At 50.4% G+C, this 12,969-nt stretch overlaps 1 protein-coding gene across 1 annotated transcript in view; it reads left to right on the top strand.

Moving 5' to 3' along the window:
* The window catches only part of fat1a (FAT atypical cadherin 1a), a 68,764-nt gene extending 56,083 nt beyond the window's left edge, over window positions 1-12,681 (top strand). The window contains exons 19-30 of the mRNA XM_067250144.1: window positions 915-1,112; window positions 2,063-2,671; window positions 2,950-3,172; window positions 3,387-3,518; window positions 4,371-4,528; window positions 5,454-5,928; window positions 6,083-6,236; window positions 6,801-6,911; window positions 7,056-7,699; window positions 7,833-7,970; window positions 10,065-10,100; window positions 11,000-12,681. Coding sequence (XP_067106245.1) covers window positions 915-1,112; window positions 2,063-2,671; window positions 2,950-3,172; window positions 3,387-3,518; window positions 4,371-4,528; window positions 5,454-5,928; window positions 6,083-6,236; window positions 6,801-6,911; window positions 7,056-7,699; window positions 7,833-7,970; window positions 10,065-10,100; window positions 11,000-11,655 — 3,534 coding nt within the window. The 3' untranslated portion in view covers window positions 11,656-12,681. The remainder of the gene's footprint in view (window positions 1-914; window positions 1,113-2,062; window positions 2,672-2,949; window positions 3,173-3,386; window positions 3,519-4,370; window positions 4,529-5,453; window positions 5,929-6,082; window positions 6,237-6,800; window positions 6,912-7,055; window positions 7,700-7,832; window positions 7,971-10,064; window positions 10,101-10,999) is intronic.
* Window positions 12,682-12,969: the final 288 nt, after the last annotated feature.

Genomic DNA, 12,969 nt, shown 5'->3' on the forward strand with positions numbered 1-12,969 from the left:
AGAGAGAGAGAGAGAGAGAGAGAGAGAGAGAGAGAGAGAGAGAGAGAGAGAGAGAGAGGAGAAGGGGAGGGGTAAGGAGGGGGAGGAGTGGGATGTCTGCGCATAAGGAGAAGCGAAGTGAGGGAGGGGGAATTAAAGAGACACAATGCCCTTTGAATGTAAAAGAAGGCGAGAGCGGGAGAAGACGAGGAAGAGGTGAGGGGGGGGGCGGAAATAAGGGGAAGGCGTGGATTGAAATGCAGCAGGGACGCAGCAGAAGTATTCTAATGAAAAAGATCGAGGCGGGAATGGGGAGGAGAAGAATAGATAGGAAAGCAAGATAGGAGTGATGGATGAGCGGAGGAGGAGAAGTGAGGAGAGACAGGATGCACCTGCAGGAGGCAGGCAGGGAGGGGCCGATGTGCGAGATGATGGGGGCGGGAGAGACGGGGGAGGGCTGGACGGCTACTGAGTGATGACGCATTGAAGGCTTTTCTGTGTTGGGAGAAACTGAAAAAGTAATCTCGCCGAGAGCGCAAAATAAGGGACCCCGGTCTCAGTTGAGAGAACACACACATCGAGAAAATGAGGAGGCATCAGAGGAGGCTAATAATAGAAACGATCCATCTCAGTTGTTCTTGAATGTCAGATATCACCCAGTTTAGGCCAGTGTTTAGGTGCTAAGCTGGGTGCTAACGTGGCTGAACGCGATGTGTTGCTGCACAGACGCTCACCACCCCTCCATCGTACACTCAAGCACAAGCATCCTTCTTTACTATAAATATATAAACATTTGAGATATATCAAATATACAATTTGATATATTCAGTTTAATCATATTCAGTTTTATTGATTAATTGGTTGAATGAATATTATTATCTAGGCTGACCTCTACATCCAACGTCCAACCCTAAACCCCGTCTCTCCCTGCGCAGGAGAACCGCCCTGCCGGGACCAGCGTCCTCCAGCTGACTGTGACGGACCGCGACGCCACCCACAACGGGCCCCCGTTCACCTTCGCCCTGGTGGGCGGCAACGAGGGCGAGGCGTTCGCCCTCAGCCAGCAGGGGGAGCTGCAAGCCGTGGGGGAGATGAACAGGAGGGCCAGGGAGCACTACCTCTTGGAGGCCCAGGTGAGCCGCGCTGCTGCACAGGAAGAGGGGAACACGCCATGTTTATTTCACGCTCGACGAGCCACGGCTAGTTTGCGATAGTGACAGGGGATCGAGACGGGATGTGTAGGGGAGAGAGAGAGGGGAGGACGTGCGGAAAAGGGCCTCCGTAAAGGCCTTAGGCAACGTGGTACATGGCGATACGTTTTGCCCGTGTATTTGCCTTTTCTGTGGCCAGAAGCTCATTCCCTTGTCCTCCCAAGCTCTCCCTCCTGTAACACCCTCTCTCTCTCCCCTCATCTTTCATCTTTTGCCGAAAGTAAAAAATCCCTCCTTTTGCGGCTACAAGTCATCTAAGGATGGGTATGAAAGCCACAGCTATGATGTGAGGTTGAAATATATTCAGAAAGCGTCTGGCCTCTCACACGCAGTGCGAGCAGAACGTGCCACAGAGATGCCCTCTCCCAGCTGAGAGGCGTTTGTTCTGCCAGATAACACGCAGCGGGGTTGTGATTGGTACACTCGGCGGAGAGAAGGAAGGAGAGAGAAAGAGAGGGGAGTAAGCGAGTGAGTGAGAAGGAGAGACAGAGTGGGCAGACGGGATAAGAAGGAGATGGGAAAACGAATTGAAAGTGCTACAAGATGTACATTCACTCGTTTTCTTTTTTCTTTAGACGAGTTGTAGGGAGATCATCCGTTTATATCAGTCTGCATAGGTTCATATCAGTGTTAGTCTGAGCCATGTGCATCTAACAACATTTAGGCTCGCACTCAGTATATAATAATAAAGTAAGTGTAGTTGAAAAAAACCGGAAAGTCTCTTTTTTGACTGGTCTGGTGAGCATGGAAGTGCTTGTGTGCCCTCCAGTGGTAGGAAACAGACACAGCGTTTCTTTCTGCGACCTGTTAGCTGACTCAACCCTCTCCTCCCTCCCCCTCCCTCCCTCCCTCCCCCTCCCTCCCTCCCCCAGGTGTCAGACAGTGGTAAACCCCAGCTCCTGTCCACCACCTTCATCAGCGTCCGCATCATCGAGGAAAGCGTTTACCCTCCGGCCATCCTACCCCTCGACATCTACATCTCCACGGCCGGCGACGAGTATCCCGGCGGCGTCCTGGGGAAGATCCACGCCACCGACCAGGACGTCTACGACACGCTCACCTACAGCCTCGCCCCCTCCTACTCCGCCGCCGCCGCGGCGGGCACGGACGGCGCCCTGTTCTCCGTCTCCGCCTCCGACGGCAAGGTGATCGCGCAGCGCCCGCTGGACGTGGGCCACTACCCGCTCAACGTGACCGTGACGGACGGACGCTTCACCACGGCGGCCGACGTCAACGTGCACGTGCGGCAGGCGCCCAGCCAGGCGCTGGACAACTCCATCGGCGTGCGCTTTGCCGCCATCGCGCCCGAGGAGTTCATCGGGGACTACTGGCGGAACTTCCAGCGCGCGCTGAGGAACATCGCGGGGGTGCGGAGGAGCGAGGTCCAGCTGGTCAGCCTCCAGCCTGCAGAGCAGTCCTCTGGGGACCTGGACGTGCTGCTGGCCCTGGAGAGGTCCGGGAGCCCCTACCAGCCCCAGGAGGTCAGCCCCAGCCTCTCTCTACCTCTGTGTGCGTGTGTGTGTGTGCATGTGTTGATGAGTGAGTTACCACTCAAAGCACAAGGGGCTCCAGCCCACGCTCATGAAACTTAACCTCTATCTAGGAGCATGAAAATTCATAAGAAATCATTGAGCAGACATTTTTATCCGAAGCTGATGTAACCCCAAGTTATATATTTACATGTTATGTAACATATTTTGTATGAATAGAATATTTGATGTCTTAGAAAAAAAAGTCGACATGCTTTTATCCTGTGAAGGTTGTGTTCCGCAAGCTGAACTCGTCGGCGGCGGTGATCGAGGAGATGACGGGCGTGCGCATCGTGCGCGTGGTCATGAAGCTGTGCGCCGGGCTGGACTGCCCGCTCCGCTACTGCGACGAGGCAGTGACGCTCGACAAGACGGCCATGTCCACCTACAGCACCGCCCGCCTCAGCTTCGTCACCCCCCGCCACCTGCGCACCGCCACCTGCCAGTGTGAAGGTAGGGGGATGACACACACACAAACCCAAACAGAGCCAGCGACTGACCCATTAAGACAGACGCACAAAGCCTGACGTACACAAAGACTCCATAGTCAACACGCTGTCCTCGACAACCCCCTCCCTGCCATACACACACACAACACCACCACCTACCCATGCTGTTATGGAGCAGGTGCATCCCGTGACCCTGTGCTCCTGTGTGTGTGTTCCAGGTGGTAGCTGCCCCTTGTTGAACAAGCTATGTGAGGCCAGCCCCTGTCCAGAGGGCATGGAGTGTGTAGCTGACCAGAAGGAGGCCAAGTATAGCTGCGTGTGCCCAGATGGCAAGAGGGGCAAGTGCTCCGGTAGGAACGCTCGCCTCCCACCCTGTCTGCTAGACACCTCTGACCTCCTCCTCACTCCCTGCGTACACGAACACACGCACAAACACACTCACGCACACCTTTATTTTTTCCTCCCTTTGCTTTTCTATCTCTTTCATCCCTCCTTTAATGGCGAATGGGTTTACTTTATAAACTTCTCCCTCTTCTCTCCTCTCCTCCTCTCCCCCCTCTTCTCTCCTCCTATCCTCCTCTTCTCTCCTCCTCTCCCCCCTCTTCCATCCTCTCCCCCCTCTTCTCTCCTCCTCTCCCCCCTCTTCCATCCTCCTCTCCCCCCTCTTCTCCTCTCCCCCCTCTTCCTTCCTCTCCCCCCTCTTCTCCTCTCCCGCCTCTTCTCTTCTCCTCTCCCCCCTCTTCTCTCCTCCTCTCCCCCCTATTCCATCCTCCTCTCCCCCCTCTTCTCCTCTCCTCCCTCTTCTCTTCTCCTCTTCTCTTCTCCTCTCCCCCCTCTTCCATCCTCTCCCCCCTCTTCTCTTCTCCTCTTCCCCCCTCTTCTCTTCTCCTCTCCCCCCTCTTCCATCCTCTCCCCCCTCTTCTCTTCTCCTCTCCCCCCTCTTCCATCTTCTCCCCCTTCTTCTCTTCTCCTCTCCCCCCTCTTCTCCTCTCCCCCCTCTTCTCTTCTCCTCTTCCCCCCTCTTCCATCTTCTCCCCCCTCTTCTCTTCTGTTCCCCCCTCTTCTCCTCTCCCCCCTCTTCTCTTCTCCTCTCCCCCCTCTTCCATCTTCTCCCCCCTCTTCTCTTCTGTTCCCCCCTCTTCTCCTCTCCCCCCTCTTCTCTTCTCCTCTTCCCCCCTCTTCTCTCCTCCTCTCCCCCTCAGACGGGCACTCTCTGACATTTAACGGCAGCGGCTATGTCCGGTACCGTCTGATGGAGAACGAGAACAAGGAGGAGATGAAGCTGTCCCTGAGGCTCAGGACCTTCTCCAACCATGCCACCGTCATGTACGCCAAGGGCACCGACTACAGCATCCTGGAGGTGTGTATGTGTGTGTGTGTGTGTGTGTGTGTCAGTGCGTTTGTGTGCACTTTCTATAAACCAACATCGTGCTAGGAGCACGCCTCGTCAGAACAGAGTGCTGAGTGACAGAACACTGGTAGTCTTCCACCAGCACTCCATTTTCCTCGCAGACTTGTCAGCTCGTGTTTTATCACCTATCAGAGCCCGTTTTATCCTATGTGTGATCTGCTTGATAACCAAAGAACTACAATACCCAGCCCCCCCCCTGGCCACTTTCCTCTGTGTCTACTGCTCTACATCTGTGGTGGCCATTTGGAGAGGGTTTTTTTAGGTGAAGGGGCTTTGGGAACGCATCAGTGGGCTGAAGGAAAATACATACACACACACACAGTCTTACTCACACACATACAGGGACTATTTCTGTTCTGGGAGGGAAGCACAAAGTCCTTTCTCACACATTCCTCTCTGAGGGGAGCTAGTGGCGTGGGAGAGCGGGGTGGCAGACTTTGAACAGGGAGACCTGGCAGGCTTAACAGGGTCTCCATTACCTCCCTGTCTGTTCTGGTGTGGGACCATATTACACCACAGCACCCCCCAATCGCAGAATATCTTGTACATGTTTTACCAGTTGTTCAACAACGGACTGAGCGCAACTGTACTTTGCTTGTGCAGAACATGATAAAGCCTTAGTTGTTTATTCTAGTTCAGCTGTAATTGTTTCGAGGGCTCATTGAAAGTGATGAACTGAACTCATCCACTACAAATGAATAGCTTCACAAGCGGGTGAGCAGTTGTGGCCGTCCAGCACTAGAATGCTTACAAAGCACGTTAAACCTCCTCCTTTCTCTCAACCCCCCACATCTCTCTCTATTCCCTGTCCCCCCTCCCGTCCCCCATCTTTCCATCTCCCCCCCACTCTGGCCCGTTCTCGCCCCCACATCAGATCGTGAACGGCCGTCTGCAGTACAAGTTTGACTGCGGCAGCGGGCCGGGCATCGTGTCGGTGCACAGCACCCAGGTCAATGACGGCGAGTGGCACACCGTCTCCCTGGAAGTGGACGGCAACTACGCCAAGCTGGTCCTGGACCGCGTGCACGCCGCCTCGGGCACGGCGCCGGGCACCCTGCGCACCCTCAACCTGGACAACAACCTGTACTTCGGCGGGCACGTACGGCAACACTCGGCCGCCGGGCGCCACGGGCGCAGTCTGCCCGTCACCAACGGACTGCGGGGCTGCATGGAAGGCATGGTACTCAACGGGCAGGAGCTGCCGCTCAACACCAAGGCCCAGCGCGCTCACGCCGTGCTGGAGGAGGTGGTGGAGGTGGCGCCCGGCTGCGCGCTCCTCATGCCTGCCGACGGTTGCTCCAGCAACCCCTGCACCAACGGTGGCACCTGCTCCTCTCTGCCCAACGGAGGTATGCTATTATTGTCACCTCCCCTTCCCAGGATCTCTTTGTATGTGTGTGTGTGTGTGTGTGTGTCCTCCCCCAACCCGCTTGCTCTTTCTAGCGACCCACAGCCTCTCTGAGTATGAGCTACGACAATCTCACCTTTCCCTCCCCCCTCCAGGCTTCTTCTGTAAGTGCCCGGTCTCCTTCATGGGCACACACTGTGAGGTTGGCGTCAGTCCCTGCGCTTCCAATCCATGTCTGTATGGGGGCACCTGCGTGCCTCGCTCCGATGACTTCTATTGCCAGTGCAGAGGGCAGTACTCAGGCCAACGGTTTGTCTTTACACACACGCGCACGCCTCACACACACACACACACACAGCATTACACTACTCTGTTCCTTGCCAACACACATATACGCGTCACCTGCAAATTTTCATAACTAAACTATCAAATTGGGAGAAACCGACCAGTTTTGAATGAAACTTTTCAACCGTAATAAAAGCTCTGTCCGGGGGTCTGTGTCCTGCAGATAGCTGGTAAAGGCATTCCTCTGTTCATATCCTACCTCCCGGGAAGGCCCATTCTACAGGCCCAAAGACATAAAAGATGTATTTTCTTTATAGCCTGTAATGCTTCTTACTGCTCCATTACCTCTATCTGAAATTGCGATCAGTCTGGCCCACCTGTAGATAACTAGCACACTGATCTGATTGGAAATGGCTTCTGTAATTTGATCCGTGGTATAAAAATATAAAATACATAAAAAAATCTGCACATTCGCGTCAGTGACTACAAATTCAATATGGACCCAATCTATGGCAGTGTACATGTCATTTTTCACCAGACTTAGTATTAAGAGGAATGTGACGCATCAGTGTTTTTCCTGCTCTACAGGTGCCAGCTGGGGCCATACTGCACAGACAATCCCTGTAAGAACAGCGGCAAGTGTATCGACAGCCTGGACGGCCCAGTCTGTGAGTGTGAGCCCGGCTTCCAGGGCGACAGGTACGCAGGATTTAAAACCTTCTAGAGACTTCTAAAACCTAGAAGTGTCCCTCACCCCAAACTGCATTTCAGTATCTGTAGAGTACAGAACAGCACACCAAATTTTTTTGTTCTGTCCCTGATTGCCCCCCCGCTGTGTTCCAGGTGCCTCAGCGACATGGACGAGTGCCTGAAGAATCCCTGCTCCAATGGAGGCCAGTGCCAGAACACCTACGGATCCTACAGGTGCAACTGCTCCTCAGGCTTCAGCGGCTCTCTGTGCGAGCTGCGCTCGGCTGTCCGCAACGACTTTGTCTCCACCTCCTGGAACATCGGGCTGGAGGAGGTCATAGGCATCGTGGTCTTCGTGTTCAGCATCTTCCTCCTGGTCCTTGTGTTCGTGCTTGTCCGCAAGCGGGCATGCCGAGGTGGCAAGTCCAAAAACGACGACGACAAGCACCTGAGAGGCTCGTCCGGGCCGCACTCCTTCCTGCAGAGGCCATACTTCGACGCCAAGCTGAGCAAGAACATCTACTCGGATGTCCCGCCGCAGGTCCCTGTCAGGCCCATCTCCTACACTCCCAGCATCCCCAGCGACTCCCGCAACAACCTGGACCGCAACTCCTTCGAGGGCTCGGCCATCCCGGAGCACCCGGAATTCAGCACATTCAACCCAGACTCTGTGCACGGACACCGGAAGACGGTGGCGGTGTGCAGCGTGGCGCCCAACCTCCCGCCTCCGCCGCCATCCAACTCGGTCTCGGACAGCGACTCCATCCAGAAGCCCAGCTGGGACTACGACTACGACGGTAAGCTCCAAGCCATGAGTCCCAAATCTGAATCTGGAGCCTTGCATGTCATGTTCTTGCTGTTGATTCATTGTTTCTCTTGATGCTGACATCTACGTTTGACACATCCTGTTAAAATGCCTTCCCCCGCCAGCTAAAGTGGTGGACTTGGACCCATGCCTCACCAAGAAGCCGGTGGAGGACAGCGCCTGCCACCCCTACAACACTAGAGAGAGCATGTCTGAGGTCCACTCCCTCAGCTCCTTCCAGTCAGAGTCCTGTGACGACAATGGTAAGTCTCCTCAACTCCGACACCGGCACCTTTTTCACCTTTTCACAGCTTTTCCACAAGATTATATCTCACATCCAAAAGATACCTATCTCTCCCAGATGAACCAGTTCAGACTATGTTTACTTTAACATGACCTCGTCCTAAACTTTGACAAGTGACACATTTTGCACAGAGGCTGTTTCATATTCGAGTGCTAGCCACCCACCTCTCTCAATTCTAGCGACCGGCGTGTCTACATGCTAACTCCTCTTGCTCTGCACCCCGGGATCCCACCAGCCCGATCGGTGGCGGGCTCTGAGTCATGTGATTCTTTTCTCTCCCCTTCTTTGCTGCGGGGCCTCAGCTCCCATATGGATCAAATCGGTCCACCGGACCAGAACACGGTTTTAACTAGGGGTCCATCCCGTAAGTCCTGCTATCACCTCCCCCGCTACTGAAGGAAGCAATCAACCAGGGTTCCAGAGATTCTCAAGGCATACGATAAAAGCATTTCCATTCCAGTTTTTTTTTCTTCTTTTTTTCCAAGGAGCAGACTCTTTATTTACCTAATTTATATTTGTGACACAAAGTCAGCTTGCGGTAGGGTTTCTGTTTTTGACTTCTGCTCAATTATTTACCTGCATGCTCTTTCTTTTCTACTTTTTTGCTTCCTTTTTGTCTGTTTCTTCTTGTGTGTGTGTCCTTGTTGTTTTTGAACCAAATCCAGTCGCAGATGGATGTTTGAAGAAGGCAACAAGGGACATTGCTCCAGGGTAGATAAAAGTACATATGATGGTTTATCCTGACCCACCTCATCTCCCCTTGACTACCCCTGTGGGCTCCTTCCAAGGGCCTCAGAGCTCTCGGGTATGGGGAGTGTATGTGCCATCACGTCACCTTCATCTGTACTTGACCCTTTCCAGAAAGAAACAGTTGTTATGTGTCCAGGTTGATTGTCCTGGACACAAAATACAAAAAATTATCGATTTTGGAACTGGATTTCGTTTTTGTATCCCTTGAGAATTTCACACTGATCCTTCCTTCCGTATGGTCAATGGCACCCCTTCCCCTAGCATCTCAGTCTGTTGCTGGTGTGTGTTCTCTTGCCGTAAAATACTCGACACCACCCACCCTTCATCCACGGTGTCTCGTCCCACCCATGTTGTGACCAGTAGTCAAGGATGCCTCCCCTCCTTCACACATCCTCTCCTGCGGTACCAACACCCCTAAACATCAGCCCTAGTACGCGTGTCCCGTCTCGTCCTCCACCGCACCCGGAAAGCGCTAGATACTGTATGTAATCGATCAAGTCTATCTGTCATCAACCAGAGGTCGATTGTTGGAAATTTAAGAGTTGACATCTCACTCCTCGCACTACATTTTACAATCATTTTTTTACCACGTTTTTTTTTTTTTTTTTTTTTCATTGTGATTCACTCTATTTTCAACCAAAACGTTTGTACTAACGGAAGACTTCTCTCACCTCCCACCTCCTCCTTCCTCTCACAAGCCTCCCTAGTGACAGTAATCCACCTTGTCAACTCTGCTGTTGACTCGGTGGGAGGAGAAGGTATTCCTTTATTACTTCATCCTCCCCTACCCACCTGTGGAGCCTGTCATCTGTCTGTGGGGTTTTCTGTTCTCATCTCCAGTAGTATAGTCCTTTTGTATTTTTTTATCTGTTTTCCTCGTATGTTGGGATGAATAGGAACTTTCACAGAACGGCCATTTCCTTATCCAGCATCTACAATATTTGGAACGTTCAAGCGGTGACTTGAACTTAAAGATGTGTTGAATAAGCAGTGAGAATTGAGAAAATGAGAACGACATATGTCAAAGATGGAACAGCTGCCAAGGTAGAATCACCTTGGGAGTCTGCAGTGGGTTCCTCTCACCCATCATTGGTTCACAGCTGTGTAAGGAAATGGCCAGTCTGTTGTCTTGCAGCCATAGTCTGCCTCCTTCTCCCAGGTCACTAAGTTGTTTTACTCCTCTGTTTTCTCTGTCACATTCATCCATTATGGTTATGGATTCTACTGTGACTTTATCTCCCAGTTTATGAAGTTATTCTTGACTTGTTGTCTTTCTCTCCTCTCTTTCTTGCCTCGTCAAAAGAGTCATTTTTGGCTCACGAGCTCAAGAATCCAAGAGGTGATTTTTCTATCTTTGTTTGCCTGAAGCCCACTCCCATAGCTATTGTATCTATGTAGTATGACTGTGCTGTAAACTCTCTGTGTAGTCTGCCTGATTGTGCAGGCTTCGCAAGGCATTCCCGGATGCTTTGCACATTATTTCCACACGTGCATGTTTACTGCTTGGATATTGCTAAGATTTGTCAAATAAGTTAAATTAATCACTTTGCATGACAGTATTTTGGCATTCGTGCTGTGACAGTATAGTGTTTTTTCTTCGTTGTTTTACTTAAATCATCATGTAATCAAAGCCAACCTAGAGAAGAAAACTACAGATAGAAACTTCTTTGGTAATTTTATAGATGGTCAGCAGTAATGAGATATGAGACAAAATACTTATTTTGTCACAGCACAAATCCCTTCGACTCTTTGTCTTTCTGCATTGGTAACCTCGACCCTAACAGATTGAGTAATATCACCCAGGTGCTTTTAGACACCCCAGTCTATAACCATTGAAAGATGTTAGAAACAATGATTTCTAGATCATATATGTACATCTATGTTATAATAATTTATTTTTTTAAATACATTATTGTCTCATCTGATCAAGTGCAATGCTTGTGTTGTGTTGACCACATCTAAATCAGCATTTACCTTTGTTTGTTTTGTCTGTATCCTTGTTGTGTATCCTTGTGTGTATTTACCTACAATCCTTTGTGAAGTGCTCTGGACCGTAAATGTGGATTTGAATGCTTCATGTTGTAATGGTGTGTTACACTGCTGTTGCATGGTGGTTTTTTAACATTAACACAGTGTTTTGTGTCTTCTTAATTGTGTGTCTTCTGTTTATAAACAGGAACCCACACACCCAACAGTGATTTTGTGGTATAATCCTACTAATAATCTGCTCTCTAATAGGCTATCACTGGGACACGTCTGATTGGATGCCAAGTGTTCAACTTCCTGGAATCCAGGAGTTTCCTCAGTATGAGGTTGTGGAGTCCCCGGCCCCCCTGTACAGCGACCCCAGCGCCATCGACACCGACTACTATCCCGGCGGCTACGACATTGAGAGTGATTTTCCTCCCCCGCCAGAGGATTTCCCAGCCCACGAGGATCTGCCCCCACCTCTGCCTGAGTACGGGGAGCCCTACGACACCCTGGCCCCGCCTCCTACCAGCCCCGGCGGCGTTCGGAAACGGCCGCCCCTACCGCAGCTGTACAGCCTTAACCAGTACCTGCCGCAGCACCACTACCCCGGGCAGCCGGCCCACGTGCCTGGAGCCAGCACTACCGCTACCATCGCGAGCAGCACCGCTGCCACTCCGCCCTCCACCATGGGCGCCGGGGGCTACCGGGGGGGCTACCCCATGGGCTACGGACGGGACTACGAGGCCCCAGCCCTGGACAACATGTCCTTGTCGCTGTACACGTCCACGGCCTCCTGCTCGGACATGTCAGCGTGCTGCGAGGAGTCGGAGGTGATGATGAGCGATTACGAAAGCGGCGACGAGGGCCACTTTGAGCGGCTGGCCATCCCTGCTCTGGACTCCCAACAGCACACTGAAGTCTGACACTGGATCCAAACAAAAGTGCCTGAAACCCCCCCAAACGCCTCTTTCTTTATGTTTTACTGTTCATATCACCAACACTCAATGACATTCACTACAGATATACTGACACACATACATACACAAACATCACACACACACAAATTGTTTTGTCACTCAACAGGGGGGTGTTGGGGCTGGTTTTTGTCTGTGAAGGCCGCTTGGCTAAGGCATTGCCCTCAGTTCTCAGTGTAACTCCCACAGTACTGGAAAACCCACATTTTGAGTAGACTGTGTCATTGCTTTAAGTGACAGTCATCATGCACAAGAAATTACATGTCTTACAGATCTATGTTGAGATGTATGTCCGAATAACAGAGAGAAACACACATGATAATGATCTTCAGAGAAAAAAAAGATGAAATATTTCAAGATCTGTATTTGTATAGATAAAATCATGCAAACTGATTTTTTTTATATCAATCCTCATTCATTTCCAATGTAAATGTAAATGTACAGTTTGATTTTGAGGTTTGCTAGGTTTTGTAGATATTTTATGCTTTCTTTTCCCCAAAAAATAGACACAAGTTAAATGGTGTGACTTTATCAGCCTTACTGTATGATCATTCACTACAAAAAAAGTTTAATTGAAAAAAAGAGGAGAAGAGTACTTTTCCCACACACACACAATGTATCTGTTAAGTGAAACGTCTCCTACTCATTTCAAAAAGGGTCTTTGAAAGAGCGACTGCATATTATTGTGTTGTTCTTTAATTTTTATTTGTTTTGTTTGTAAATTGCGACTTTGGAACCTCTTTATTTTTCCACCACGAAAATGGGACCCAATATATTTATAGTGCAAAGTTATTCATGGACACATGACTTTTTCAGGTGTGTGTGTGTGAGCAATGCTATGGTCTTGTTAAGGTTTTTATTGAAATACTGCCACTAGCTCACGCTTTCCTACTGGCAATAAATTATTCCTAAAAAAACACTTCCATTGTAGTTTTTTTTATTTAAATATAAATGTTACTATTATACTGTCTCCGAGTGACCTTAACAATGTTGCTTACCAATGCTTTAAAGTAAGTCTGGTCTAGATGCAGAATAAAATTCATCACAATTCCATTATAATATGACGGAACTAAAAAACAAACAGTGTGATGCTGTTATTGTTTTAGTAGCAATCATATGTAGAAAAATATTAAATAAATTATGATTTCTTTACATTTAGTCATTTAGCAGACGCTCTTATCCAGAGCGACTTACAGGAAGTACAGGAACATTTTCCCCGAGGCAAGTAGGGTGAAGTGCCTTGCCCAAGGACACAACGTCATT

This window comes from Osmerus mordax, chromosome 14 (genome assembly GCF_038355195.1).
Source record: "Osmerus mordax isolate fOsmMor3 chromosome 14, fOsmMor3.pri, whole genome shotgun sequence".
NCBI classification, from domain to species: domain Eukaryota; kingdom Metazoa; phylum Chordata; class Actinopteri; order Osmeriformes; family Osmeridae; genus Osmerus; species Osmerus mordax.